General features: G+C 45.4%; 6 protein-coding genes across 19 annotated transcripts; 2 read left to right on the forward strand and 4 right to left on the reverse strand.

Moving 5' to 3' along the window:
* Positions 1–820: 820 nt before the first annotated feature.
* On the reverse strand, positions 821–3,804 carry LOC148382993 (uncharacterized). 12 transcript variants are annotated; one of them, XM_088359495.1, is made up of 6 exons: positions 3,641–3,804; positions 3,435–3,563; positions 2,693–3,024; positions 2,409–2,479; positions 2,264–2,303; positions 821–2,014 (listed from the first exon to the last, which is right to left on the reverse strand). In XM_088359495.1, the coding sequence occupies exons 1-6, from the start codon at positions 3,693–3,695 to the stop codon at positions 974–976; spliced, it is 1,668 nt and encodes a 555-aa protein (XP_088215621.1). In that variant the 5' UTR covers positions 3,696–3,804; the 3' UTR covers positions 821–973. The 12 variants fall into 12 exon arrangements, with proteins under 12 accessions (XP_088215621.1, XP_088215619.1, XP_088215616.1 ...); XM_088359493.1 differs by having other exon boundaries at positions 2,409–2,506; positions 2,645–3,024; XM_088359490.1 differs by having other exon boundaries at positions 2,409–2,470; positions 2,573–3,024.
* Positions 3,805–4,206: 402 nt separating this feature from the next.
* mrpl38 (mitochondrial ribosomal protein L38) lies at positions 4,207–6,743 on the reverse strand. Of its 2 annotated transcripts, none has more exons than XM_088360426.1 (9): positions 6,588–6,743; positions 6,026–6,214; positions 5,824–5,955; positions 5,491–5,693; positions 5,340–5,412; positions 5,212–5,257; positions 4,959–5,117; positions 4,705–4,841; positions 4,207–4,628 (listed from the first exon to the last, which is right to left on the reverse strand). In XM_088360426.1, the coding sequence occupies exons 1-9, from the start codon at positions 6,670–6,672 to the stop codon at positions 4,492–4,494; spliced, it is 1,161 nt and encodes a 386-aa protein (XP_088216552.1). In that variant the 5' UTR covers positions 6,673–6,743; the 3' UTR covers positions 4,207–4,491. The 2 variants fall into 2 exon arrangements, with proteins under 2 accessions (XP_088216552.1, XP_088216553.1); XM_088360427.1 differs by lacking the exon at positions 6,588–6,743 and adding an exon at positions 6,554–6,576.
* A 16-nt stretch (positions 6,744–6,759) lies between these two features.
* Positions 6,760–9,950, forward strand: trim65 (tripartite motif containing 65). 2 transcript variants are annotated; one of them, XM_088360414.1, is made up of 8 exons: positions 6,760–6,986; positions 7,330–7,754; positions 7,831–7,926; positions 7,997–8,227; positions 8,292–8,460; positions 8,528–8,617; positions 8,687–8,904; positions 8,985–9,950. In XM_088360414.1, exons 2-8 carry the CDS (start codon positions 7,332–7,334, stop codon positions 9,294–9,296), a joined length of 1,539 nt encoding a protein of 512 aa, XP_088216540.1. In that variant the 5' UTR covers positions 6,760–6,986; positions 7,330–7,331; the 3' UTR covers positions 9,297–9,950. The 2 variants fall into 2 exon arrangements, with proteins under 2 accessions (XP_088216540.1, XP_088216541.1); XM_088360415.1 differs by lacking the exon at positions 6,760–6,986 and adding an exon at positions 7,003–7,183.
* Positions 9,907–12,774, reverse strand: wbp2 (WW domain binding protein 2). Its single transcript, XM_088360430.1, has 8 exons — positions 12,547–12,774; positions 11,820–11,928; positions 11,619–11,754; positions 11,454–11,546; positions 11,223–11,375; positions 11,033–11,155; positions 10,841–10,923; positions 9,907–10,724 (listed from the first exon to the last, which is right to left on the reverse strand). The coding sequence occupies exons 1-8, from the start codon at positions 12,603–12,605 to the stop codon at positions 10,677–10,679; spliced, it is 804 nt and encodes a 267-aa protein (XP_088216556.1). The 5' UTR covers positions 12,606–12,774; the 3' UTR covers positions 9,907–10,676.
* A 733-nt stretch (positions 12,775–13,507) lies between these two features.
* unc13d (unc-13 homolog D (C. elegans)) lies at positions 13,508–21,066 on the forward strand. Its single transcript, XM_088360412.1, has 33 exons — positions 13,508–13,567; positions 14,399–14,425; positions 14,523–14,579; positions 14,667–14,723; positions 14,793–14,900; positions 15,015–15,074; positions 15,180–15,246; positions 15,352–15,532; positions 15,617–15,661; positions 15,747–15,818; positions 15,891–15,960; positions 16,017–16,121; positions 16,287–16,379; positions 16,449–16,549; positions 16,758–16,881; positions 16,946–17,067; positions 17,129–17,219; positions 17,301–17,357; positions 17,468–17,565; positions 17,657–17,708; positions 17,769–17,899; positions 18,005–18,122; positions 18,193–18,345; positions 18,599–18,694; positions 18,781–18,987; positions 19,058–19,132; positions 19,190–19,384; positions 19,456–19,527; positions 19,590–19,673; positions 19,748–19,868; positions 19,938–20,061; positions 20,142–20,365; positions 20,702–21,066. Exons 1-33 carry the CDS (start codon positions 13,508–13,510, stop codon positions 20,809–20,811), a joined length of 3,357 nt encoding a protein of 1,118 aa, XP_088216538.1. The 3' UTR covers positions 20,812–21,066.
* On the reverse strand, positions 20,827–26,563 carry unk (unk zinc finger). The gene is made up of 15 exons (XM_088360413.1): positions 26,203–26,563; positions 25,643–25,852; positions 25,191–25,367; positions 24,985–25,115; positions 24,781–24,916; positions 24,590–24,707; positions 24,434–24,518; positions 24,072–24,361; positions 23,833–23,901; positions 23,578–23,755; positions 23,403–23,492; positions 23,149–23,334; positions 22,885–23,066; positions 22,533–22,793; positions 20,827–22,424 (listed from the first exon to the last, which is right to left on the reverse strand). Exons 1-15 carry the CDS (start codon positions 26,346–26,348, stop codon positions 22,254–22,256), a joined length of 2,430 nt encoding a protein of 809 aa, XP_088216539.1. The 5' UTR covers positions 26,349–26,563; the 3' UTR covers positions 20,827–22,253.
* Positions 26,564–26,864: the final 301 nt, after the last annotated feature.

Genomic DNA, 26,864 nt, shown 5'->3' on the forward strand with positions numbered 1-26,864 from the left:
GGAAGTGATTATCCAATGGAAAGGAAAAAAAAAAACCAACTAAAAGTCAAGTGTATTTATATAGCCCTTAATCACAGACAAGTCTCAAAGGGCTTCACATGAGCAAAGCTGACAATTATTCTTAACGCCCAGGAGGGCAAGAAAAAAACCCTCAAAATGAGAAACCTTGAGAAGGGACCACAGATGGGAGGGACCCCCTTCCACTTCCAGGATGACCAGGCTGCAACAGTGGGCAACACACAATGCAAAGAAAAAGTAGACTGATAATGAAGAGCTGCAGGAAGGTGCCCTCAATTGTCACAGAAAATGTCATTTTGGATGCTTCTGAAGTAGCAGCTCTGCTATCCAGCAAAGCTCTGGAGCCCCAATAGAGAATGCTCCTGCAGACAGGTCACTAAAAGACCACTTAAAAGGACATGGAAACCATAATGTGAAACTAGCCAGGAGATATTATGCAACAAGTTTCTTGTTGAATCCTTTGGCTGTACTTGAAATTGATTTGCTTCAATTTAACTCAAAGGGTTTTTTTTTTGTTTTTTTTTGAGCACGTAGATGCTACTCAGCATTCAACTTCCTTTCAAACATAGCACAGGCTTCTGACCAATTTCAGCTGAAGAACTTATTTACTGATGCGCCCTGACCAATCTATTCAGTAATTTTTTGTTTTCCTTTTCAGATTCAGAGTTGTTGACCTTTGGTCAAAAAAGTTTTCTACTCCTTTCAGGTACAATTCACAAAGTCATCTTTGAGCTCTATATATTCCTTGTAATACACCTGTGCATGTTTAAAAAAAGTCAAAATTTCAAAAAAGACAAGGTCATACATTTGATGTATTTATTTTGTAGAGTTCTTCCATCATGTTCCAACTTTAGAGATTCATACTCAACATGGCACCCGCATACATTTGATCATTCTGTTAGCTACTGCTCTTGCTCATGTTGAAGCTCTGCTGGTCAACGCTGAAGGCTTCATTCTAGACGACACGACTCACGTCTTGGAGGCTGTGGCTCATGTAGTCCAGGCTCAGGTCACTTGTGTCATCATAGCTCATGTAACGCATGTCATTTTGGTAGCCCATGTCATCATGGTTCGTGTAGTCAAGAGCCATGTCGCTCTGGAGCCCCATGGTCATGTTGGAGCTGGAGGCATCTTCCTGGTGGCCTTTGGTCATGTTGTAGCTGGCATCTTCCATGTGGCCCTTGGTTATGTTGGAGCTGGCGTCCTCGGTCATGTTGTAGCTGGAGGAGTCTTCCTGATGGCCCTTGGTCATGTTGTAGCTGGCAGAGTCTTCCTGGTGGCCCTTGGTCATGTTGTAGCTAGCGTCTTCCTGGTGGCCCTTGGTCATGTTGTAGCTGGAGTCTTCCATGTAGCCCTTGGTCATGTTGTAGCTGGCGTCTTCGGTCATGTAGCTGGCGTCTTCCTGGTGGCCCTTGGTCACGTTGTAGCTGGCATCTTCCTGGTAGGCATTGGTCATGTTGTAGCTGGCATCTTCCATGTGGCCCTTGGTTATGTTGTAGCTGGCGTCCTCGGTCATGTTGAAGCTGGAGGAGTCTTCCTGGTGGCCCTTCGTCATGTTGTAGCTGGCGTCTTCGGTCATGTTGTAGCTGGCGTCTTCCTGGTGGCCCTTGGTCATGTTGTAGCTGGCGTAGTCTTCCATGTGGCCCTTGGTCATGTTGGAGCTGGCAGAGTCTTCCTGGTGGCCCTTGGTCATGTTGGAGCTGGCAGAGTCTTCCTGGTGGCCCTTGGTCATGTTGTAGCTGGAGTCTTCCATGTAGCCCTTGGTCATGTTGTAGCTGGCGTAGTCTTCCATGTGGCCCTTGGTCATGTTGTAGCTGGCGTCTTCGGTCATGTTGTAGCTGGCGTCTTCCTGGTGGCCCTTGGTCACGTTGTAGCTGGCATCTTCCTGGTAGGCATTGGTCATGTTGTAGCTGGCATCTTCCATGTGGCCCTTGGTTATGTTGTAGCTGGCGTCCTCGGTCATGTTGAAGCTGGAGGAGTCTTCCTGGTGGCCCTTTGTCACGTAGCTGGCATCTTCCTGGTAGGCATTGGTCATGTAGCTGGCATCTTCCATGTGGCCCTTGGTTATGTTGTAGCTGGCATCCTCAGTCATGTTGAAGCTGGAGGAGTCTTCCTGGTGGCCCTTCGTCATGTTGTAGCTGGCGTCTTCGGTCATGTTGTAGCTGGCGTCTTCGGTCATGTTGTAGCTGGCGTCTTCGGTCATGTTGTAGCTGGCGTCTTCGGTCATGTTGTAGCTGGCGTCTTCGGTCATGTTGTAGCTGGAGTCTTCGGTCATGTTGTAGCTGGAGTCTTCGGTCATGTTGTAGCTGGCGTAGTCTTCCATGTGGCCCTTGGTCATGTTGTAGCTGGCAGAGTCTTCCAGGTGGCCCTTGGTCATGTTGTAGCTGGCAGAGTCTTCCATGTAGCCCTTGGTCATGTTGTAGCTGGCGTCTTCGGTCATGTTGTAGCTGGCGTCTTCCTGGTGGCCCTTGGTCATGTTGTAGCTGGCGTCTTCGGTCATGTTGTAGCTGGCGTAGTCTTCCATGTGGCCCTTGGTCATGTTGGAGCTGGCAGAGTCTTCCTGGTGGCCCTTGGTCATGTTGTAGCTGGCGTCTTCCTGGTGGCCCTTGGTCATGTTGTAGCTGGAGTCTTCCATGTAGCCCTTGGTCATGTTGTAGCTGGCGTAGTCTTCCATGTGGCCCTTGGTCATGTTGTAGCTGGCAGAGTCTTCCTGGTGGCCCTTGGTCATGTTGTAGCTGACGTCTTCCTGGTGGCCCTTGGTCATGTTGTAGCTGGCGTCTTCGGTCATGTTGTAGCTGGCGGCATCTTCCATGTGGCCCTCGGTCATGTTGTAGCCGGCATCCTCCATGTGGCCCTTGGTCATGTTGTAGCTGGCGTCCTCCTGGTGGCCTTTGGTCATGTTGTAGCTAGCGGCATCCTCCATGTGGCCCTTGGTCATGTTGTGGCCCAAGTCACTCAGCCAAAGTACAGAATCAAGTTCGACTTCCACTTCAGTTTCAAGTAGGTCTTAAAAAAAAAAAAAAAAAAAAAAAAATTCATTTAATTTTAACATTGAAAAATAAAAGGGTGTTTAAGCAGCACACCACCATGGTGTGCTTTTATGCAACTATACATTTGTTAACCTAGCAGGTTCAGATTTTAGAAGTAAAATAACATGTTATGCGAGAGGTCACCCCTCATCATTTCAAATGCCAGGATAAATGATTTGTTTTAGTTTAAGCATTCTACATGATTGATCCTTTAATCAAAAGATAAGTCACTAAAATGAACTTGAAGCAAACACGGTTGTTTCATATTTTCTAAAACTACTTATTCTGTAGTAACTTTGGAGATGTGCAGCAAGATCTTTCCCCATCTTAAAATGCACCTTGAGTCAAAGAAAGCCTGGAATAGAGAAGTGAAGCAACCCTACTTACTTTCTTGCACCAATGGAAACTCCAAAGACTTGAGGAGTTTATACACCCTCTGAAGTGAAACATCATCTGAAGACACACCATTTTCAAGCTGTGCATCTGATTCGGCTGCTCCAGGTGGAAAGCAGAGGCCTGCAGACACCAATTATTTCCAGCATGCAAAATGTCAAACTATATGAAAGAAAATAAAAACGCAAAGTGTTACTCACCTATGTCTGTTAGGAGGGCATGCGCCAGAACCACAAGGAGCCAAAGACGAGCCATCGCTTCAGGAACGCTTGAATGGTGACCATCCACGTGAGCTTGCTTTATAGCAGGTGACAAGTGTCCGCAGGTGTTCAAATTGGCTCCAAGCAGTATCACCTGTCGCACCCTACCCAAAAAAAAAAAAAAAAGTCAATTTAAATCTCATGAGCATTTTCAGGGTTTTGTTATTCGTATATTCATTTTATATATTGCTTAGATTAGAAGACCTTGAATTAAATTCAATGACACACCTTGGATTCTGCATTTCATTAAAAAGGGAAGAAAACTGAATATATAATATTGAAATATTTTTGGTGTTTCTATTTGAGATTTTTCAGGTACTCTTTCTGTTTACTTGAACTCCCTCAATTTGAAAACAATATACCTTATTTTGGTGATATTTTTTCTAGCTGTATGAATCATAAAAAAATATTCAAATAAATGTTCTATTTATCCATCTATCTATTCATCTGTCATCCAAGCTTCTTTGGAAAGCAGAGTTGTGCAGACTGAGGGATGACAATTCAAGTGGGGTTTATTGCTTTGTACTTTATTTTTAAACCAAAAAAAACATGGGCAAAAACCTAAAAGGTACAAATAAAACAACACTACAACAAAATGTACGTGACAAAATTGGTAGTTGTACCACAGAGAGGCATATTGGTATAACCCCAATCATTTTTAATATCATATTCCTCATTCCTCCAACAAAACTCACACATAGGTGGTGAAACATTTCGAAGCCTTTGAAGAGGAATATTTTCTTTCCTTTATTTGTCGCTTGGCTACATTTGTCGTTTATTTTGTCATCTCGTCAGTATATGCCATGGGTTTGCTCCTTTCCATTTCTGTATCTGTCCAGGTAACGTAGCGGTTGTCCGTGGGGGTATTTCACTTGTGGGGGATGGTACACGGGAGGACGAATGAATTCAAACACTGGCTCCCTCATGTCTAAAGGTGAAGAGATCACAAATAGGACATGAGGCAACTTGACTTGATTTGCACGCTACGGTCGAGTGCCGCTCACTGAGGGTGTCGTGAAAGGTGCTGGTGACCGATTCGTCCCATTGGCACTGAAAAAACGCCAGACCCGCTGGTGTCATGCTGTCCTGGTGCTTTCTGTAGAAATCCACTGTTTTGAACGTCCGGTCTGCGAGTGAATGACTAGGAGAAGGAAAGAAAAAAAAAAAAAAGAAGAAGCGACGATTGTTTACAATTCTGGGATGTCATTGTCTGGCCAAGCCATGCAAGGCAACGGCTGTGTGTGAGTGTGTTGATCACCATGGCGACGGCTTCAAATCTTCCTGGAAGTGAATGGGCCCCTCCTGCTGGAAAAGAACGTAAATGTAGCGGTGGAAGCCCGTTCCTCTTGCGGGAAAAGGAGGTAGATAGTCACATAGTTCTTCTCCAGCCTCTACCGCTCCACCTGGTATGTTCCCGCTGAAGTCACATGTCATTTACTGTGATTGGCTGAGGTATGCTTACATGCAACTGGTGAAATCAAATCGACATTGATTCATATGAAATGACCTACACAAGCCAGTGCAGGTATTCCGCTTCATTATTGAGAAGATGTTCATCTGAAATCCACAAAAAAATGTCATATTTGACAATCATCCATCCATGTATTAGTAGTAGCTGTTCAGAAAGGGGCCGCCTGACCAGGGGAGGTGAGCAGGAGGGTCCAAAGGGAGCCTTCATCCGCATTGAAGCTGACCACAGGAGCAGATGCTGTCTGATGAGCAAAGTAAAGCACACATTGAAAAAAGACCAAAGAAACAGTCGCAAGAAGTCATCGCTCCACTCTTTGTACTTGTGTCGGTGTTAGTTGATTCCCATAATGCACTTGACCACTCATTTCGTGGCCATAACCGATCCGCAGAGGGATACGAGGCAGAAAATACGCCATGGGGAAAAGATCCCTGAAGACCCCGTAGTGGTCAGCCAGTCTTCTTATATGAAAGGGACCACTGCTCTTCTCCCACATTTCCTGCACTTCATCCAGAGATATCTTGACTGAGGGAGAAAGAGACAATAAAATGAAAAGCAAAGTTCATGAAAAAGCATCTTCTCGAGCGACCGCTTTCTATCAAATGATACAACCAGCCACACTCGCACCAATGGAAATCATCTCGATTGAACCTACACGTGCGTAAACGACACGCCCTCTCCAGTTGGACATTTTTCTTGTTCTCCTTCACCCTCGTCCTCCTCTCCTTCAGTTGAATCCTTCTGGAGGGTCGATCACCAGGCAGGCCGATGTTCACCCGCGTGGCACCTGACCAAACACACGGGGCATCAAATACGACGGCCAAAGCTGGCTGGGCTGGGGACACGTTCGTTCTCACCATGTTCGGGATCCTCTTTCTCCACATATGCTCGGTAGGTCTTCCACCAGACCGGCTTGTTCTTGGCCTCTTCAGCTCGTCTGAAGTAGCGATTGTAGCTGCGATATTTCTCTATGGTGTCAATGTTTTGAACATCAATCTCTTCATTGGGCATTGGACCCAAAGGAGGACGCTGTCGACAGAGGAACGCTGTTGAGTGCAAACACAAATATGAAAGTTAGTACTGTAGTCTGAAGTCACGTCGTTCCATTTTCTTGGCACACTTCTCCAGTATAATGAAAAGTCAACTATTAAATGAAGTCGTTTTGAATACTAAACCTCATCTATTCACATTTAAGGAGGAGTCCAACGTTTTCCATCTCCTCCTCTATTCATCTTTAAGCATTTTGATGACATTTTGCGAGTGATTGGACAAGTGACTTGTGTTTACTACACAGGACGAGCCATTGAGTGTGTCAGTATGATTTGACCCCACGCAGCATGGACACAGGAAAAAGACCAAACACCAAAATGCATATCGACAAATACCGTATTAAAGGTTCAATGAAGGTATCTTCTGTACCTGTTGTGACAAAACTCATCGCATGATTGACCCTTAACTCAAACCAATTCCTTAGCACACCAGAAGATATGGAGCGCAGCGCCATCTTGGCTGGGGAAGAAATCTACGGTGGCCGAGGAGAGTCAAAGTTGACCCGATTGTCGAAGTTGCTGCCTGGCTCGATTTAAATACGTGTACGGTGCATAACGGCATGCTACTACTACTTTTGTTAAGAAAATTTCAATAATACACTTACACGTATATGTATGTACGCAGATCAATGACGTATAGCAAACATACCGAATAGTATTGTGATGATTTACAATTATTCTGATAGCACTTGAAGGCATCGTCCTCTCAGTAGGAAATGATCAGCTGACGTTTTCATCATTCTCGATGAACTGTAAATTTCGCCGTTAGGTGATAATGATTTATATTGCGCCTTTATTTAATCCCCATTTGAAATGAATTATAACATTTTCTTTTAATGTGTACCAGCATGTGTGTTTTGTTCTGAAGCTACCAGGCTAAGGCTAACAATAGCTTATGCGCTAACTGCGCTTGTCTCATTATGAACTGCTTTGTTGTTGCATGAGCAATTTGGAAAATACAATCAGGTATTATTTATGCTGCTTTAAATAGTCTCGATCATTTCTTACCATATGCACTACATGTATGGTCACAGCTATGCATCCTGACCAACCTCTTGTTTGTTATTGTCAGACACACACACACACACTCATTGTTGTTGTTGCTTTTCCAGAGATGGATTCTCAGAGCTCCAACTTGACCTGTGCCATATGCTTAGAGCCCTTTCATATTCCTGCCACCATCCCGTGCGGACACTCGTTCTGCGAGAGATGCATCACTGCCCATTGGGACACTAAAAGCCAGTCAGATATTGGACCTGACTGTCCCATCTGCAATGAGAAGTTTGCCACCAGGCCCACTGTGAAGCGTAACGTGTCCTTGTCCCAGCTGACTGAAGCTGCAAAGAGCAACATCGCACCATCTTGCAAAGATTGCGGAAAGGATGAAGGTGGTGGATCCACGCTTTGCGATCAGCATCATAAGCCTCTCGTTTATTACTGCAAGCAGGATCGAATGTCAGTGTGCTGCGAGTGTGCCATCAGAGAGTGCAAAAAGCATGACAAGGCTTTGTTGGAGGCGGAAAAGAACAACCAAAAGGTGCACCTTTGTCGTGGTTAGCACAACCGACACATGCTAGATTAAAACTCTTTTTTTCTTCTTTTTAAATACACAGCTGTTACTGGAGAAGAAGAACGAGGAGGTGACAAAGCTCATTGAAGAAACCACGCAAAGTATTATCAAACTAACTGAAAATATCAACCACGCTAAGGTAATGCTTTCCTTTCATCATAGCTCACGTATACATTCTCCCTACATTGTGTTGTTTTTCAATTTCTCAGGAGACCATGCAGCAGACATCCAATCGGGTCACAGCCAAATTTTCCACCGTGATAAAAATATTGGCTGAGCGGCAGGAGGCCACCGAGCGCTTCATGGAGCAGCAGAAAGAGGCGGCCATCTCGGAGGCTACGTCGCGCCTCTCTGACCTGGAAGAGAACGCCCAGAAGCTGAGGGCCAGCCAGGCTAAGATTGCAGCCCTGCACAACCTCTCCGACACAGAGCTCATCAAGGTTTGGGGATGACTTTGCTGTCCCAAATGATCGTCGTCATCATGAACGGCATCTCTTCCAATAGGAATCGATGCTCATTGAAGTTCCGCACCTCAAGAAAGTCTCTTCAGACTTCACGCCCCACCTGCAGGATCGCCTAAGCGGCATCACGGAGGCACTGACCCGAATCTCCAAGCTGGTGGTCGAGGACCTCGAAAGAGCCGTCTGCGCCGTTGTGGGTCAGGACATAGAAGGTAAAGCTGAAGAATTCAGCTGACCTCATTCTCTCCTCCGCCTTATTGTCTGTGTATTCTCCACCAGGTTCCCCTCAGGAGAAGAGGCCCATTCTGGCTGTGGTTCCAAGTCCGGCTGCTCCGAGCCACCCTGATGGGCAGGAGGGCCTCAGCGCTCGTAAGTTCACCACCTCAAAGGCGCATTTAAAACAACAAACCAACACGTTCTCATCTTCCTCACCCCTAGACAGATGCTCGCTGACATTTGACCCCAGCACGGCCAATAGCCATCTGGTATTGTCCCAAGAGAACCGGAGAGCCGATCACCTGACTTCAGGGCTGCGTCACGTGGTCGAGCACCAAGCTCGATTTGACCACACCTGGCAGGTGATGTGTAGCCAGGGCTTCCAACACGGCCAGCACTACTGGGAGCTGGAGGTCTCCAAACCGTGGGCCTACCTGGGGGTAGGCACATGGCAACTCAGCATCTTTCAAATGTGCTGCTCCGAGAGAGTCCGACGTTTTCCTCCTCCTGTTCTCCTCAGGTCACCTACAGTACCATCCCCAGAAAAGAGAAGGGCCGGAGGTGCATGCTGGGAATGAACGAAGTGTCCTGGAGTCTGCAGCTGGACGAGAAGCAGCTCAATGCCTGGCACAACGGTCGCAAGGAGACCCTGGTGGGATCTTCTCATCAGCACGGCCGCGTCGGCATGTTGCTGGACTACGATGCGGGCGCGCTCACCTTTTACGGAGATGGAGGCGTCAGGTTGCACACCTTCCACTGTGTCTTCAACCAGGAGCTCTTCCCCGCTTGCTGGATAGGAGAAGGCGTCAGCATCACGCTATGCTCTATATGAGTGCAAAGAACTTGTTTCGCTTTCTGTCTGTTTGAGACAATAACTATTTCATTCCTGCTGAATTCGTCCAAATGCATGAAGACAGCAAGTTCGAAAATGCACCTTTTAGTGAGCCGGATACGTAGATTCCCAAGAACAAAGAGTCGGTGGGTAAACAAGCAGATGATTCCGATTCTGGTGGCACAAATTTCATTCCCCCATTATAGCAAATGCTTTTCCCATTTCTTCCACGATGGAGTGTTTTGTTTACAAATGGGGAGTCTTGCTTTTTAGATACTCCCTTTTATGAATTATGTTTGAAGTTAAGCGCAACTTTCTTTTTTTTTTTTTAAACGTTCAAGCACACCACAAATCACATTTTTTAACGGTAATTCTGTATATACACGTGACTCATTTTGAAGTGTAACATGTCTTTTTGATGCTCGCATCTTTAAACGGTCAATCGGTATTTGGGAATTTTGCACAAATGTGTGACAGAAGATATCAGCACACTTTTCAAGGCTGAGTGAGGCCTTGAGGCACAACCATGCCTCCTGCTTTCTGTTATAAAATCGACCGACATCCATCGTGTGAGATGAAATTTAAAAAAATTAAAATCACACTTGAATGATACATTTAAATAGCATCCGTTTAATAAATGCCTGTTAACTGTCATTGATCATTTGTAAGTTTCTTCATACTTTGAGCCGTGCCTGAGCGAGCGAGCGAGCCCAGAGATGAGCAAGGAACCGGCCGCGTCTAACGTACAGTACACACATGACTAGAGTAGGAATTACAGGCAATCTCTGACAAAAACTCGCTACCCGAATCCACGCTCCTTTCGATCATGACTTTTGATTGGGTTCGTCCTGTGCTTTGCTTTGCTTTGCTTTTTGACAACATCATCGATGGTGTCTGTACATCGCTTCTCAGTGTCTGATCTTAATCCTGGATCAGGGACTCACTGACTCACTCTAATCTATGCCGTCCTCTCATCCAAAGCAGGGTGATGCCTTGGAGTGTGATAAGCTATATATTATCTTCTACATATATACAGTTAAATGGTAAAAAAGAACGACTTCATTTCGCTCACTGGATTGATTGGCAGAGCAAAGCGTACCATAAAATTCAGTCATAGCCGATTGCTAGTTGTACTGTGCAGTACGTTACACAAGTCACAGATAGCAAAGCTACATGAAGCAGAGGGACTCTTGCAGCACATGAATCATCATCATCATCATAAATAATAGCTTTTCTCATTCATTTTTAGCCAGTATTAGATCGCTTAAAAGGGTTGGAATGAGAATCAAGGAATGGGTAATTGACAATAACTATCGGAAGACAAGAAAAGAAGGAAGGACCTGAACAAATGAAATTGAAATGTGTGAAAGGAAATGAGGTCTACTGGTTCTTTTTGTCTTCCGGAGGAGAGTAGGGGGGAGGCTTATCCTGCACACAAAAAATGAAAACATATCAGGTGATCAGTGATACAAAATGGACTTACCAATATAACCACATTCTTTTTTGGAATTTCACAAAGTACCTTACGTTGTTGCGAGGCTTACCTCAGGCAAGTACACGTGTGTCGGGGGCCGCGTGGAACAGCTGGCAGCACTGGCTGCGGCGGCTTCGGCTGCTTTAGCCTCGGCTGGGAAGACGAGAAAAGAAAAAAAAAAAAAGATTGTGGAATGGCACACTTTCGGCTAAATTTCCGGTGGAACGGCACACTTTGGGCTAAATTTCCGGTGGACGCTCACCGGCGGCCGATGAGGGGCCTTCGGGGTGGTGCGGGGGCTGCTGACCCAGAGCGGATGAATACGGAGGCGGGGCCATGTAGGCTGCGGAGTTATTGAACGCCGGAGGGTTGGGGTAGAAGCCATCTGCGTGGTGCAGAAAGTAGCAGAATTGAGGGACTCACTTTTTGGGGGGGTTTGTCTGAGAAGCTACCTGGAGGAGGCACGTTGGGGTAGCCGTAGCACGGCGGGGGTCCGGCGGCGGGATACTCCCCGTTGGAAGGGGGAGGCGGATAAGCATAGGCTCCGTTAGCAATGAAAGGACATCCGCCGCCAAAGCCTGCAATGACCGGCTGACCTCTGGAAGCTGTTGACACAAGCATTCACGCTATGGCTATTCTGTCAAGAATCAAGACGGAAATAGCGGCACATTTTGCGTCCTCACCCTGAGTGGCAACCTCCAGCATGTATTGCCCGAACTCGATGGCTCCACCCGCAGCAAAGACCAACTTGAAGCTCACGCTGCCCTCCCATCCACCTGCGCGCAAACAACACCGAGGCAATGAATGAAATCAAAGTACAACCTTTTGCCGGTCACTTGGAAACGGACCTCCGGGCTCGGCGCTGACGGTCCCCTTGATGTAATTTGCCCCGAGTACAGGTTGCTTGACCTCGCAGCCTTTCATCAAATAGAAAGGCATCATGAAAGACCTGAGTGCATCTCGACTTTTCGCCACAAAGATCACCTGAAACAGAAGAGAACTATTCAAATGCACTGTAAGACATACCGTTCATATGTATTTGATCTCACCCTGTATGGAGTCAGGTAAATGCTGCCCTTCTTGCTTTTTCTGAAGGCCTCAGGTAAGCCATCCGCATCGCAGAAGGCCAGCTCCACGTTGTCATGATTCATCAAAACGCTGACGCCGACACAAGCATTAGTATTGTATCATTCCGAAAGGGGACAACTCACTCACTCACTCACTCACGCACATTGAGAAGCTTTTAGTTACATTACAAATGACTGCAATGATGAATTAAAAATGAGATGATTGCATAACGGGGATAACTGTGCAACTGCCAGGTGACATCACTTTTGAGTTCTCTAAAAGGATTAGACTTACTACTGTACATTCGATCTCCTTACAGATCATACTAATCTGATTCTGGATCAGCTGTTAAGGAGCTGTTCTAGTTGCTTCTAGAAGAATCTGCATTGACTCTTTTGATGCCTGATGTTCGAGTGCCCATGACGTCTTTGTTGTAACACGGTTGAACTCTTCGATTGGATTTAGTAAATCGAATAGCACATGTTACATGTGTCAGTCAGCACGCTGTTGGAGCGTGCAAAATGTTGACGTATGTGGCGAGCTCATGGGAAAACGAAGCTAGTCGACTCTGAAATGCGTCACTCCAAGTGGTGCCTCTGAAGACTATCAATGTGCGCAAAGTGACATTTATCTAGTACATGATACAGTCGACTATTTATATTAGCGCTGTTGGCTAGCTAGCCCGTGACACACATCGTTAATTGCTACCTTTCACTGTTGTTGATAATGACTCCACCGGACTCCGAATGGTTCTGGTTGAGAGTCATGTCGACGGGCTTCCTCTCTCGTAAATTGATCACAACAAGCCTGTCTCCAACCTTGATACGGTTAAAACCTGAAGGAAAAGCAAAATTTGGGAAGATGTTTACGTCGCTAACTTCAGTGCTGCACCTGCGCGTAAGACAGTCGAGGGAACCGCCCACATCTTTCGTCACGATGACGTCACTCGGGACGCTTGTGTCCAAAGATCCCCTATATAAATAAAGTTGGAGTTGAGTCTTTTCATAATGACAAATTTTGTCCTGTTGATCTCAAATAATCTATAATAATAAATATTATAATTTTATTGTTATTATTATTATTATTATTATTATTATTGTGTGAAGGCGATGGCCTTCACATTATTATTATTATCCATCATCCAAAGCGCTTATCCCCATAAAATTTGCCAAATACTGGAAAAGAAATCTAGAAAAATTTACTTACAACAAAAATTATTCTTGCCTGGCTACCCTATGCACTGATAAGACTTTCCTCAGGGATCCAAATGGTTGTCTAAACATTTCTTTATTTATCTTCATCATTATTATCATCATCATTCATTCTAATGGGCTATGCAAGGAACTTAACTGGAGAGGCCCACAACCCGATAGAACATTAACAACGGCGTTTCCACACAACTATGACTGTTGATGGCCTTCTCTGCAGAGCAGCTGACATTTTGCATCCCAAAAGTGTGATTCTTATGCCTTCCGTGGTATGGGATTTGCTTTCAACACGGAGGAAAATATGATTGTGTTTTCCCACACAAACATGAAACACATTCAGACACAGTCATATGTGCTAGCACATTTTTACAGGAAGTGATGACTTCCTGCGTGGCAGTTTTGTCAAAAACCTTGCTCATGTATTGTCACTCGTGCATGCAGGACACACTGGCAGCTCATCAATGTCAAGTCAAAGGGAGACCATCAGCTCAGTGGGCCATCTACTCAAAACACCTGAACACGTAAGAATCGTTATTGTTCACTGCGGTCGGTCAAAAATGCAAGTCTGTGAATCGAGATATAATAATAGTCATTCTTCCAAAACTACAAGTTATTTCAGTACTTCGGTGCACTGTGGACAATATATTATAAAGAGCAAAGAGGGGTACATTTTGTGTAAAAGTGTACAAAGTGGATTTACCAGTGTAAAAAAGGTGCAAAATTTCAATGATGCAAAAATTGGACATCATTTGAAATATCAAAATCTGAGTTACTAGCTAAAACAATATTTATAAAAAACACATGTAGTAAGTACATTGAAATAGATCTTCCAACCAGTCTCATAATGCATCACAAATATTCAGACTGTAAATTCCTTTTTAGCAAGCGCTTTTTTCTGTGCCATCTCCAGATTTCTAATCGAATTGGCTTGACAGTTCGTGTTTGTTCTTTAAAGGCATTTTCTCACAGACAAAAATAGACTTTCTTTGCTTGTGGATGGCATCTTTTTTGACACTATGAATCACTTTTATTTTAGGATGTGAGTTCTGATCAGATGATGCAGAGCGGAAGCAGTCTATTTCTAGTACGACACATAAAACATAAATATAGATATTTCTGAAATGTTGGTTGATAAATTGGACTTGACTCTTTCTCTTTGTTGAATATTGTCAGCTCATTGTTGCCTCACTTTCAGTTTCATAATCTGCCCAAAAAGGAAGTTTGCAACAGATGCTCTGATTAAAAGATAAAAAAAATCTTCCTAGTTGAGCGCAAATATAGCAATACATATGTTGACGCTTCAATTATGACGTCCTATATTTGAATAGTCCTCCTTGTATCCTATTTTACAGAATGGTGGCTTTTCAAGCATCAAGCAGGTAAAAGCGTTAGGAAACATTTGTTGTAACAGCGCTCGCTGTGCAATATCAATTCCGCCATTCCAGTGCCTTTTTAAAATGATTTTGTCCTTGCTAGTATTCGCCGGGCCATGCGCGTAAACTGGGCCAGACAAGAAAGATACGATACAGGAGGGTGAGCACGCTAAAAAAAACAACAACAACAACACCACAATTTCAATAGTGTCCAGCTATTTCTTTGATGTGCCTGTTTACCTTTCAGGATTTTAAAGATGAGGAAAACCCCGAAGAGAAAGCCCGTCACATCAAACAGGTGGAGGTATGTCATTTGTGACTGAACTGTGCATTTTAATATTCAAAGATTTGTTGCTTTTGCTTCTGTTTCAAGCTCAACCCTCTGTATAAGGAGTTGTTGTACACCATTGCACATAAGATGGGAAAAGTGGCAGCAACTGAGGTCTTTGCCGATAGCCAACTTCATCAATATATCAAAGAGGTGACCATTATTATTACTCACACCCGGCTTTCAGATGAAGTGTTCTGTCGTTTTGTCCTAAAATGACTCCATAAGTGCACAAAACTATTTTTAAAAAATGACTTTTTTTACCAGGCTCTCACAATGACAGAATCTGAGCACAAATCTCTGATGGAGAAAGTACAAAACTCAGAGGTGAGAAATCGCCAGACTACATTAAAAAAAAGAAAATTCTTTGCTGCCATTTCTTGTTATTTTGAAGTTTCTATTCACAACTGAATTGTAGTTTGAAATTTCCAGCGGCCTGTCTATTGCCTAATGGCCACTGTAAAGGAAGCCAGAGGAATTCTGGGAAAAGATATTAGTGGTGAGTTCACACGCCATCTTACGGCATTTAAAGAGGAAGTCAAGCCAAACCAAAGGTGTTTTTGCATCACACTATGCTGTCATCAAAACATCTCTCCTTGGCCAGGTTTAAGTGACCCATACTGCTTGCTGAGCATACTGGAGGACGAAGAAGAGAGGCGTACACGGCGTTCCAGAGTCAAGGCCTCCAAATATGTGGTCAAGGATGCCGTGTCGGCCGATAAAATTTATCAGACCCACATCAAGAAGCAGACTCTCAATCCAATTTGGAACGAGACATTTCTACTGTGAGACTTCACTGCATTGCTTCGTAGAAGAACCTTACTTCCTGTGTGATTCAGTTTTGTTTCTTTTCTTTTTTTTTAACTCAGGGAGTTTGAAGACATCGCGGGTGCCAGCTTTCACCTTGAGATGTGGTATGAAAAAATAAAAAGACCACTTGTTGCTTTGTTCAGTTGAAAACAAACAAAAAAAGCTCAAATCACCTCATCCTTGTTGCAGGGATAAAGATGAGGAGGTGTCACTCAGTCAAAAACTTGAGGAGATCACAACTACCTTTTCAAGTTTAAGCAGGTAGCGTACTCGGTTGACAACTCACGCCTGAAAATTCAATCAAATGGAAAAACCATTTTGCTTTTTTCTCAGAATTATAAAGGAGGTCAAAAAGGAAAAAGGAACTGATGACTTTCTGGGGAAAATTGTCATCAAACTTCAGGTGGTGTACGTTTCCCTATCTCTTTTGGCCTCACTTGACAAATGATTTCATTTCAGGACCTCCATTGTACTGAGGACGACTGGTACATTCTGGAGCCCAGAACGGAGACGTACCCTGATCGAGGCCGATGTCACCTGAACCTCAAATTCATCCATAAAACGGTACGGCGAGTACCGATACCTGGTACCGATACTCACCAACAATTGTTGATGTATACGATTGGCCGCAAACAAAATAATCCATTCGATTCAATTGAGCACACCACCCTTAGGGACCATTATTCGTTCTTGATAGCCATCGTATTGTGTCATGTGACCGACCGGCAGAGAGATGACGCGCTGAGCCCGGGTCGAAACGCTTACATCAACTACTGTGGAATCCTGCAACACTTTGTTCTGTCTTACATTTCCAAGCAAAAGGTAAAGCCTGTTTCCATTCGCTTTCAAATGATCGCAGATGCCACATCTGGTTTGATTGCTTGCTTTTAGACTTCCACTCCATGGAAAGGGGAATTGTGTGGTGAAGCTCAAACTCTCTTGGAGCACTATGCTACACAGACTGACCTCTCACCTTTTCTGCAAGATCTGGCGTAAGTAAGCAGCACTCAATATACCTACGTAGAAAAGATCTTTTCACCCAAATCATCACAGAAGCAAAGGTTGGTTGCTCACAGGCGTATTAAAATGGAGAAACATTGCCACCCTGAAATATGCTTGGATCCCCCAAATCCTAGCTCCGCCAGTAAAACTGAAAATCTTCCGTTTCATGACTTTCAACGTCGTGTGTCTTGGTGACAGGAAGTGGGTTGCGTACAGTAAACTTTATCAAAGCGTAGAGGTGGACTCGTCGCTGCTGCTACAACAGCTGACTTGCGTGGAGTATCGCTGGCATCAACAGGAACACGAGTTGCCACAGCAACAGGTACAATGATTGTCTTTTCGAATTGAAGGATGACATTTCATACTGGATTTCATGCCGTCAACAGAAACAAGAACTCGGCGACTCCCTTCACAGTTTCTTGCATTACGGTCTCCATCTGGTGTCAAAATACAGAGACATTTTCCCGCCAACACCAAGCGCCACTCCGAATTTACACACGTTGCTCAGGTATACAAATTGCTGTTGCATCATCCGATCCTGCCCAGCCAACAAATGTTTGTCATTGCAGAATCTTAGTCCAGATCTGTAAGACAAAGCCATTTCAGAAAATGAACCCGGCTGATTTTGAACTGCACGATGAGGTGGCTGATGCCGTACAGGTGTGGAACGATAACAATGTCATACATAAAAAAGAAACAAGATTATTAATCCATTGATTTTCGACTGATTTCTTCTAACAGACAGGCACACAGGAGTGGTTTACCAACAAAAAAGGGCTGCACCAGCCAATGACCAAGGTAAGCCTTTTTCCTTTCTCAAAATCTGAATCAGATTCTTTTTTTGCTTCATATTGTCATTTAGCTCTTGTACTGGATCTGAATGAATTGTCTTGCCCTCCCTCACACAGGAGCTGTCAGAGATCATCAGCGCCTTGTCCAGGTTGATTGACGAAGTACGCGACGACATAAAACTCAACAAGGATGTCTGGAATCGAACATTTGTCAGGTCCATTGTAGATTTGGTGGAAATATATTTGTCGCGCGGCTATAGTCGATCGCTGTCGGAATAAAGCACTATTTTTTCGGCAAACATACAGCGCGGTGCAAGTGGACGTGTTCACTGCAGTCTACGAGAAGCTGGACTCGCTGGTAAGTGGGACAGAAAAGGTTTATTTGGCGTCACCCTGCTGACTGTTCTCATTTCCGTAGGTTGCTACAGAGGTCAGAGAAACCTTATCGCAAACGGAAGGTCACATTGATCAGAGTCTAGCCAACAGCCTGTTTCCACTTTACCTGAGCCTGCAAGCCATTCACAAAGAAAAGGCCTTCTTACAGAAAAGGTCAGTTGCATCACGGAATTGCCACGCAGATGCCAGATTTGATTTTCAAATAGTAAATGCTGCAGCTACTGCATCATTTCCATACAAGCCAATGTTTCATTTCAGGGGTTTACTGAAGCTGACAAACTTTCACGTGAGCTTCAGAGAGGCGCAGCCTTACTGGCTCAAGCAGATGTTCAACACCACGATGGACAGGGTGGAGAGGGCCGTGAAGGTCGACAAGGTATCATCGACTCATCTACCGCTTGTGTTGTTTTTTGATACGTCACCTTTTAAATACGGATGACCCCCAGCTCCAGCCTCTGCACTCGGGTGCCGTGCCGGTAAAACACAGTTCGTCAGCAGTGGACCTGGTTGCTTGTATCCAGCCTGTGTGTGACCTTTGGGAGCAGATGTCCTGGCCTGACCCTGAGGAGGCGTTTATGCTCATGGTCAAAATCACAGAGGTCAGTCAATTTCAAATCACTTCTCATTTGTTAAATAGCAAACATGCTGCAAAAGAAACGGAAAGATTTAGCTGACTTTGAGACCTTATTTGGACTTGAATATGTCATTCATATTTATAGGAGATCCATTGTTGACAATTGAAAACAATATGTTGTTGAAATCAGTCCTTTTGTATGGGCAGAATTGATGCATTTCAGCTTTCCTTGTGAAAATGTTACAACTGGACTGTTTGTGTTGCTTTATTTTCTGCAGGATGTTTGCAAGATTGTGGTGACCTACTGTCATAGTCTGAAAGCCAGAGTCAGGATGCTCTCAGAGAACTCGGACCACGAAAGCGCCATTAACATGGTGAGGGCGGGGTGGGGGGGGGATTAGCACTAGCTCCACCACTTATCAAAGGAAATGTACATTCTAGTTCTTCCTCCTTCTCAAAGCTGTGTGTTGTGGTGAACGATTTGGAGTACCTGCGCACTGTCTTGACGCGCCTTCCCGTCAACCTGAATTGGGCGGGGCTTCAGGACCGCATCCAACACGTCATCGGGGAAAGTCAGTTCCAAAACACGCTGCCGTCGCAGGTGCAGCAAGCGCAGGGCATCCTCGGCCGGGAGATCCGCTCTGCTTTGGACACGCTGAGCAAAACCGTGGGTGCTCCACATGTGCGCAAGAGCCTCTTTTTTTTTGGGAGGGTTCGTCATGTTTTTGTCTTTTCAGTTGAATACAGACATCGAGACTCATGTCAGGGGAATGTCAACCAGAAGCCGGATTCCGTCCAAGTCCAGCCAAGATGTAAGGACAGTACTTGTGTTTGTGTAGCACAATTCCATAATGTCTTGTGATTTTCAGGCCACAACTCCTCTTATGCGCTATCTGGAAAAAGAACTGCATTACATGAATGAAAACTTGGTTGAAGAGAACTTCAACAGCCTCCTGACTCCTTTGTGGAACAACTCGGTGAAGATCCTCCGCCAGATGGCTGCCGAGCATTCGCAGCAAGATGGGCTCATGGTGTTCTGTCACAGGCTGCTGTACACGCTGCAGGTCGGTGGGTCGGTCAGTCAGTCCGTATTTGCACATTTGGATTCAATTGGAACGAATAAAATGTCCTCCAGTGCTTGGAGCAATGCTTCCACGGCGAGGGGAACGGCCTTCCGTTGAAAATACTCCACTCGGATGAGTACAAGGTGAGGAGGTGTCATAGTGGAACACATTTCAGACTACAATTAATGACTTGTTCTGCTTTCAGACTCTCAAGGCCTACCTGACTCATCACTCTCTCAGCAGTCACCAGCTTGTGGACAAGTTCCTCCAAGGGAAAATATGGGAGCAGGTCAGATGCCTCGAGATGTCGTTATATTTTGAATGCGGCTTCTTTCAAACTATTCCTCATCTTTCTGCCGTAAGAGAGTGGTTGCCGGCGAGAAATACGGCGCAGTCACTCTTCTAACCTCCTACAGAAGATCAGACCAAAGGCTCAGAGTTGAGGTTTTGAATGCAGTCAACCTCCTACCAATGGATTCCAATGGTAAAAATGCAGCAGAAAGGTCCTCCCATTTTCCTTTTCACAATCATCATTTTATGCAACGATCCACAGGTTCAAGTGATCCATACGTGCGCTTATGTCTGGAGCCGTACCACACCTTCCCGCTTGTGGAACCTCGCTGCACTCAGATAAAAAGCTGCGATCTTAATCCGCTCTTTGATGAAGCCTTTGAGTTGTGAGTTTTGGCGTTGTCAGTTTTGCTGGGATGATTTCTTCTAGCTCTTGAACTCACAGCCTTTCCTCATCAATGAACAGCCTGGTTGGACTGGATCAGTGCCAGGCTCCTGGTGCCTGCCTGGTCGTGACGGTTCTGGATCATGACATCTTGAGAACGGATGACTTTGAAGGGGAAGCCTTCCTCTCCCTTAAAGACATACCTGGAGTTGCAAAAGGAGGGGAAGAAATAGACGGACCGGGCTTTCATCCCGATGCCGTCCCGGCTCAAATACGTCTACCTCTCATGCATCCAAAACCTAACGGTACGGTCGAGCTCTTTCGCTTTGTATGAAGATATGTCACATTGGCCGCTTTTTGAAGATCCAACGTCCATTCAAACGTCCTCTCGCACCTATATTTTATAACCGTCAAAAAATGCTCCAGTACATAACGAAAAATGGTTCCTTCTGCTAAATCAGTCACACCTGTCCATTTCTATCTGGGGCCCCGCCCACATATGGCTCAGGTAAGTAAAAACTGAATAGACTGCCCCTTAGTGGTTGGAGGTCAAATAACATTCATAACAAACATGAGATGAGGCTCCTACAGTAGCACAACTGTGTTAGCGTCTACTCGTGTGTGTGTGTGTGTATTCCCAGACAACATCCTGAAGATGTTGGAGTCCAGAAAAGGCGAGCGAGAAATACAAGCCTTCGTAAAGAAAAGAAGACAAAGAGAGAAACAGTCCAGGGAGCAAAGTCAACCATGACACACAAAGGCTTGCTTTTCATTTAAAAATATACAATTTGCTTTATTGAACTAAATCCATTTACAATGAAACACTGGTAAAAGATGAAAATCAACTAATGCTAATGCTTTTTCTAATCAGTGCAATCAAATATGATGTCATTGAACAGAATATGTTAAATGAAATGTCAACAATGACAAATGGCAGGTATGAAGACAAATGTGTGTCATTGAGACAAAGTGAAAAGTTATGAAATAAAAAATGTCATTTAAAAGACGACACAAGTCGACTGAGTATATTTAACTTGATTGTGTTCACATGCATTCCTCTTAGAGAAACCTGAGTGCTTTAACAGAGGCTGCCAGTTGTCCATCATTTTTTTTTTTTTTTTACTTTGCTCCTCGATGTTCTATTTTTTCTTTTTTTTTGCTAATAAAAAGAAATTCAATCTAACCTAGACCTGCGATATGTTGACCCCTTTGGCTGTAGCTATATCATGTACAATTTACATGCACCCTTGAGGGTTTACTGTCTGTCGCACATCACTTTAGTAAGACTTGTCAATTGGTTAAGATATAAAAATGGCTGCTTAGTCATCCATCCATTTCAATAATCATTGTAAAATGATGCGATTTGGACAGAAACAATGTCAAAAATGTATAAAAGTCGACATGCCTCAAGTTAGCCTTTATGAAATTTGTTGGCAAAAAAATAAATGCTAATGCTTCCCTTTATAAAGCGCCGCCGTAATCATTCTTCTCTTTTTGCCTGTTGTTGATATGGACCAAAATGTGGCCACATATCCTTCTAAAGCAGAAAAGAAATTCCAAATTGCGAAATGATGGTAATCATCACACATCAAGCAAGCAAGCAAGCAAGCCTACAGTATGTGTAGAGGACAGTGTTGCTGGTCATGAGCGATAGCTATTCCAATATACTAATACTGGTGTTCCCCCTGGTATGACTGGACATAGAATTCACTGTGAGTACAGTGAACCCCCGCATTTGAGATTGAGTGGGGAAACCCCACCTATTTGCTGTTTTGCAGCCATGTCTGAAATAGAAATATTGCTTTGGTGCCAGCTTGGTTTCTTTGAATTGTGTATGCTATTTTAGGTTTGTACGGCGACCTTGAAAGGCGCCTTGTAAATCAAATGCATCGTTATTATAATGTTGAGGAGCGAAGCTTCCTACGTAGCCTTGCACGGTGGGGGGCAAAAAGTGCTTTATCACCATCTGGTGGTATCTTTGGGCAATTAGAAAGTTTTGGGGGGTAGATGTGAAAAACGTATGGATTTTTGCGAGAGTTCACTGTACACCTCATAAAATGGTCACCTGTCAGGAATCATTTGTTGCAGTAAAAACAAAGAACCTGGACAAAGTCTGCCACGGCTGGTAGTTGAGGAATCAGGACTGAGCCATGTGGAATTTCCACGGCGCGGTGGTTCGACTGGTCCCAAGGGTCAAGAGAGCTGCTGTTGTTGCTGCTTCTGCTCCAGCGTGGCTTCAGGACAAAGGGGGCACGTGGTGGTTGTCGAGCAGCTCTCGCAATGTAGTCCATGGCCGCAGGGCAGGGAGACGGAGCCCTGCTCTCCACATGACACGCAACACTGCCTCTGCTTCTTGTACACCACCTCGGTCGGGAGAGAAGCATCGTGATGATAGATAGAACTTTATTCATCCCACAGCGGGGAAATGTACGTACAAATAGAACCCAAATGATCTGGTGAGCTATTTATTACCTGTTCCACGGTGTGTAAGCAGCTGGAGAGTTGTGCCTGCAGACTGAGGATGGATTCCAAAGGAAGTCTGTGGAGCATCTGGAGCTGGTGTAATGATAGGTGGGGGTTGTCTCCACTCCTCAGGGTCTCCAGCGCTTCCTCCAGGAGAGAAGATTGTCTCTGCACCTCCTCCTCACAATGCCTGGATCTCTCGGCCTCCGCGGCCAAGCGTACCGCGAGGGCACGTGACTCCTCAGCGTCTGCTTTCAGCGTGGCCCACGACTGCAGGACGGTGTCGGTGAGCTATTTGTCAATTCGGTTCACTGTGCTGCTCCTGCTTGACCGCGAAGAGAAAGGATGAACTCTGGCCTACCTGAGCTGTGTGTTTCCAGCTGTGTCCCCACTGCTTCAGCGCCCTGTGAGCCTCCTCGAGTTCCTGTTTGAGCCTGGACGTCTCTGTGCAGGGGCCGGAGGGCATCAAGGCAGGGGGGGTGCCAGGGGAGCCCTGCCCTGAGGGGAAGTGCTCCCAGATGTTACTGCTCATACCATTGAGACCTACAAAGCAGAGATGGAATGTGGGAGGGTCGCTCACACACATACATCATGGCTGCAGTTGCACGAGTGAAGCGCCACGAACCTAAGGAGCTATGAGATGGGCCCAGGAAGGGGCTCTCTTGTTGGCCAGGTTGGGAGAGCTGAGTGGAGAAGAATGGGGACGCGCGGGGTCTGATCGGCGGGGACGGCGAAGGAGAGCTAAAAGGAGCTGGTGCGCTAAAGGATCCCGGGATGTTGACTGGGGCAGAACTCTGAAGCCGGTTCCCACCTACCAAAACACAATTGAGATGATATCGCTGCTTTCAAGCATTGCTTTTGGAGATGTTACGCAATTACCTGGCCTCATTCCCACCCGCGGCAAACTTGAACTACTCTCCAATGCTGAAGCACCAAAATCATTCAGGTCAAGATCATCCAGCGCCGACTCTGCATCAAAGACCACAGCGGCACAACGATGATTTGAATCCTTCAAAAAAAAAAAAAAAAAGAAAAGGACTACATCTGGACATACCGACAACCGACTCCACAGTCTCACTGGTGGGATAGAAGGGCAAGGCGTTGGCGTTCATGCCTGATGCCACGCTTGGTGGTCCGAGGGGGGCGGGGCTTGGCGGGGTTGCCGCCAGACTGGAGGGGATGCTGGAAGACAGGCTTAAAGGGCTGCCTACTGGCAGAAAAACCAGTAGATCCTGAAGGGGATAGAATAGAGTTCAACTGAGTGTGCGTGTGTGAGTGACATCAAAAAGTCAGAGGGCGGAAAATCTACCTGTTTACTGCTTGGGGCCGATGTCACTTCCCTGCTGCGCTGCTCCAGCGCAAAGCTTCTTTGTTTCGCCTGAACAAAAATATGTCTTTATCCATGCATGCATGCATGCTCCGACTTCAAATTTGCTTCATGAACCATTGATTGCATTTTGTGGCTCCTCCAAGCGTGCCATTGATTCATCAAGCAAATTTGAAGCTTCATTTTCCCCATCACGTGAGTCCCACTTTCATTCATCTCACCTGATCCTCCCTCTCAAATCCAGGCGCCCTGCCATAGCCTCCTTCACCAGCCCAAGGGGACAAAGGCTCAGCTGCTCCCCTCATGTCCTCACACAAACTTAGCACACTACCCAGCAGGCTTCGCTCAGCAACATGCGACCCGGCAGGGGGCGAGAAGGGATCAGAGCCATGAGCCGGGCCCTTATTGTGTCCTCTGGAGTCTGCAAGCTCCTCCACGGGACCGAGTTGCGGGAGACAGAGCGGCGGGGGGGATCTGGGGGAGGAGAAGGACTCCTCGAAGACAAAAGCTTCTGGAGTGGATTTCAAATTTGAAGTCAGATGAGTAGGTTTTTGAAACCGGTGATGTGCGGCGGTGGGCTTACTTTCAACATGAGCAAAAGCGCAAAAGGGTCCTCGAGGACAGCTGCCGCACTGTTGCATGTCATTACACTTTGTGGACTTGTAAATCTGCGTGGAAAAAGTTCAACCGTCACAAGTCTGGCTTTTCCCAAAAGTTCAGCTCTGATTCGGAAAGGCACCTCAGGATGGAACTGTTGTTCTGTTCTCGTGTGGCAATATTGACATCCCTCGGCGCACTCGCATTTGCTGGGATCGCCCCACTCCTCGCTTAGTTTGACAGCCGGACAAGGCAAAGCCCTGCGGGCGTTAACGGTGAGTCGAGCACGCTCTTCAAGCCGAGCGTCGGCTGACAAAAGTCATTCGAACGCACCTGTATTTGTGCTTATGTGGGCTGCGCCGCCTGTCTTTGCTGTTATGATAATACGGGCAGGCGTAACCTTGACGACACAAGCGCGGCGGCTTCTTGCACAGCTCTGTCTTGTAGTGGGACAGTACGTAGTTGTTATCTGAGGAGATGAGAAAATGGGAGAGCATCAGAAATACGCGCGGCTGTCGACATTTCCGTTCGCTGTACCTTGCCAACGCGGTTCCTCGCTCAGAATCTTCTCGATGAGCGCCGTACTCGCCGCCTGGCCCGACTGCAGATCTCCCGCGGCTCCTTCGGAGGGCCCCGCGCCACCTTGACACTCAATGACCTGCGCTTCCCTGTCGACAGATGCAACGTAAACTCCGGTATCTTACTTAAGAGGATGATTGAACCTTTGAGATAATTTTCCACACCTGACATCATACACAGGGCTGCGCAAGTCGTGTGAACCGTGCGCAAAAGCACAATGGCAGCCGTTTTTGCTGCAGTGGCCTTTTGTATCCGTTTCGTGAATGCAAGATCCCGTCTTATAGTAGCGGAGGTGATACCTTCGTTCCGTGTCTCCAGCTGTCCGATGTAAAAATGCACACCTGGAGAGGACATTTATCACGGTGCATGAATTGAAATGTAAAGTTGGAATTGTTTCCTAAAAGTGCTTTGTTAGCATTTCTTCAGCACAACGCATTTCCATTTCTTTAGTCCACTATTTTACTGTATGGAAGAAAATACATGTGAGTGAAGGGCGGCTTTCAGATGATAATATAGAGCTAACGATACATCAGCCGCTTTTACAATTGTCCTTTGTATCCTGAACAAATGTTGTCGTCAGGAATCATTCGACCAAATGTGTTTGTTTTCCCCTTACTCATCTCCATCAGGACAGGTTCCCGTTCCCTCGTCATATTTGGTACAGTAGACATCTGGACTGTAGTTGAATGTTCCGTCCCGTTTTCTCACGGGCCTGCGACGCCTTTGGTTCAAGAAGTGCCAGTGGAAACAGGAAAAAGGCCGGTGTTGTGTACATTTATGCTGTACGAAGAGGGGACACTGCTCCGTTCGGAATTCCTTGAGATATCTAAAAAACGCATCACACGGGACACAAGTTCATGGTTAGAAAGCTATCATTCATTTCATTAATACAGCCCCCCCCCCCCATTCCATACTCTAGTCGCATATTTTCTGCTCTTTCGGGCTGAAATACTTTCATGTTGCATTCAAGACTAATCCATCAATAAAAGACAATTTTGTTGTCTGCAAGTTAATCGCGATTTGCAAGCGTAGTTAAACTCAAAAGAGAATCTTGTTTGAGAAGCATTTTGTAAAATGATACAACTGAGTCTTAAGTACAGTATGCAAAGCTGATCGCACGTGAGTTTGTGTACATTTGAGCTAGCTTATGATAGCTAATAGGCTAACATTACGTACGTGTAGTGTTGGGGTTTTTCGGGCTGAACGTTCAACACGGTTGCGGGAGATGTCGAGCCCCCAGCGGACGAAGACGACGAGGACGACGAATGACCACCGGTAGTCCCTGATGAGGATAATGGGGGTATCGGGTGCGTTTTAGACATCTTAACCCTGGTAAAAGTGCCAGCTAAGAGCTTGTTTTTAGCAAAAGGGGCTAGCTAGTAAAGTTAGCATAGAAATCCGCATTCTACAACGATGTGAGTTTGCGCGAGACTGGAGGAAGTAGTACAAATGCTGCATTCAAGACATGTCGGAATTTCAAGATTCATTCCCAAATGTTCCATATAATTCCACAAAACGTTATTTCAGATGAAAGAAAGTAGCGAGACTGATAGTTTATTTACGTCAAAGCAGCCAGTTATACGCATAGATTAGAAAACAATTACATCTCCCGTGTCTTTGATGCCTAGAGTGAACAGAAGAGTGGGTCATGGAATTACTATACATCCATGCTTATTATCACACACAATTTTAAGAAAACAACAAACATATATATATGTAGGTATATAGATCAATTCAAGACTGTTGTATCGATTTTATTTGGAGCATCTCATTGGCTGTATATGGCCGTAATCCAAAATGTACCAATGAGCGTGAAGTGGTTACGAGAGATGACGTCA

The sequence above is a fragment of the Syngnathus floridae genome, chromosome 18 (assembly GCF_059516105.1).
Source record: "Syngnathus floridae isolate MCC-2025c chromosome 18, RoL_Sflo_1.0, whole genome shotgun sequence".
In the NCBI taxonomy this organism is placed as follows: Eukaryota; Metazoa; Chordata; class Actinopteri; order Syngnathiformes; family Syngnathidae; genus Syngnathus; species Syngnathus floridae.

Excerpts from the sequence above, each read along its gene's own strand:
- unc13d (XM_088360412.1), top strand. The coding sequence starts at position 13,508 with ATGTCAAGTCAAAGGGAGACCATCAGCTCAGTGGGCCATCTACTCAAA. Across the intron at positions 16,882-16,945 it reads ACGAGTTGCCACAGCAACAG|AAACAAGAACTCGGCGACTC; the intron begins GTACAATGATTG and ends TGCCGTCAACAG. Across the intron at positions 18,988-19,057 it reads TGGACACGCTGAGCAAAACC|TTGAATACAGACATCGAGAC; the intron begins GTGGGTGCTCCA and ends TTGTCTTTTCAG.
- trim65 (XM_088360414.1), top strand. The coding sequence starts at position 7,332 with ATGGATTCTCAGAGCTCCAACTTGACCTGTGCCATATGCTTAGAGCCC. Across the intron at positions 7,927-7,996 it reads AAAATATCAACCACGCTAAG|GAGACCATGCAGCAGACATC; the intron begins GTAATGCTTTCC and ends TCAATTTCTCAG. Across the intron at positions 8,228-8,291 it reads CCGACACAGAGCTCATCAAG|GAATCGATGCTCATTGAAGT; the intron begins GTTTGGGGATGA and ends CTCTTCCAATAG.
- wbp2 (XM_088360430.1), bottom strand. The coding sequence starts at position 12,605 with ATGACTCTCAACCAGAACCATTCGGAGTCCGGTGGAGTCATTATCAAC. Across the intron at positions 11,547-11,618 it reads CGTCAGCGCCGAGCCCGGAG|GTGGATGGGAGGGCAGCGTG; the intron begins GTCCGTTTCCAA and ends GTTTGCGCGCAG. Across the intron at positions 11,376-11,453 it reads GCTGGAGGTTGCCACTCAGG|CTTCCAGAGGTCAGCCGGTC; the intron begins GTGAGGACGCAA and ends TTGTGTCAACAG.
- mrpl38 (XM_088360426.1), bottom strand. The coding sequence starts at position 6,672 with ATGGCGCTGCGCTCCATATCTTCTGGTGTGCTAAGGAATTGGTTTGAG. Across the intron at positions 5,956-6,025 it reads GAAAGAGGATCCCGAACATG|GTGCCACGCGGGTGAACATC; the intron begins GTGAGAACGAAC and ends GTGTTTGGTCAG. Across the intron at positions 5,694-5,823 it reads GGCGTGTCGTTTACGCACGT|TCAAGATATCTCTGGATGAA; the intron begins GTAGGTTCAATC and ends TTTCTCCCTCAG.
- unk (XM_088360413.1), bottom strand. The coding sequence starts at position 26,348 with ATGTCTAAAACGCACCCGATACCCCCATTATCCTCATCAGGGACTACC. Across the intron at positions 24,917-24,984 it reads CGAGGAACCGCGTTGGCAAG|ATAACAACTACGTACTGTCC; the intron begins GTACAGCGAACG and ends TCATCTCCTCAG. Across the intron at positions 23,493-23,577 it reads GACTGTGGAGTCGGTTGTCG|AGTCGGCGCTGGATGATCTT; the intron begins GTATGTCCAGAT and ends TCTTTGATGCAG.
- LOC148382993 (XM_088359484.1), bottom strand. The coding sequence starts at position 3,695 with ATGGCTCGTCTTTGGCTCCTTGTGGTTCTGGCGCATGCCCTCCTAACA. Across the intron at positions 3,025-3,434 it reads GTTTCCATTGGTGCAAGAAA|ACCTACTTGAAACTGAAGTG; the intron begins GTAAGTAGGGTT and ends TTTTTTTTTAAG. Across the intron at positions 2,015-2,263 it reads ACTCCAGCTACAACATGACC|AAGGGCCACCAGGAAGACTC; the intron begins GAAGACGCCAGC and ends AGCTACGTGACA.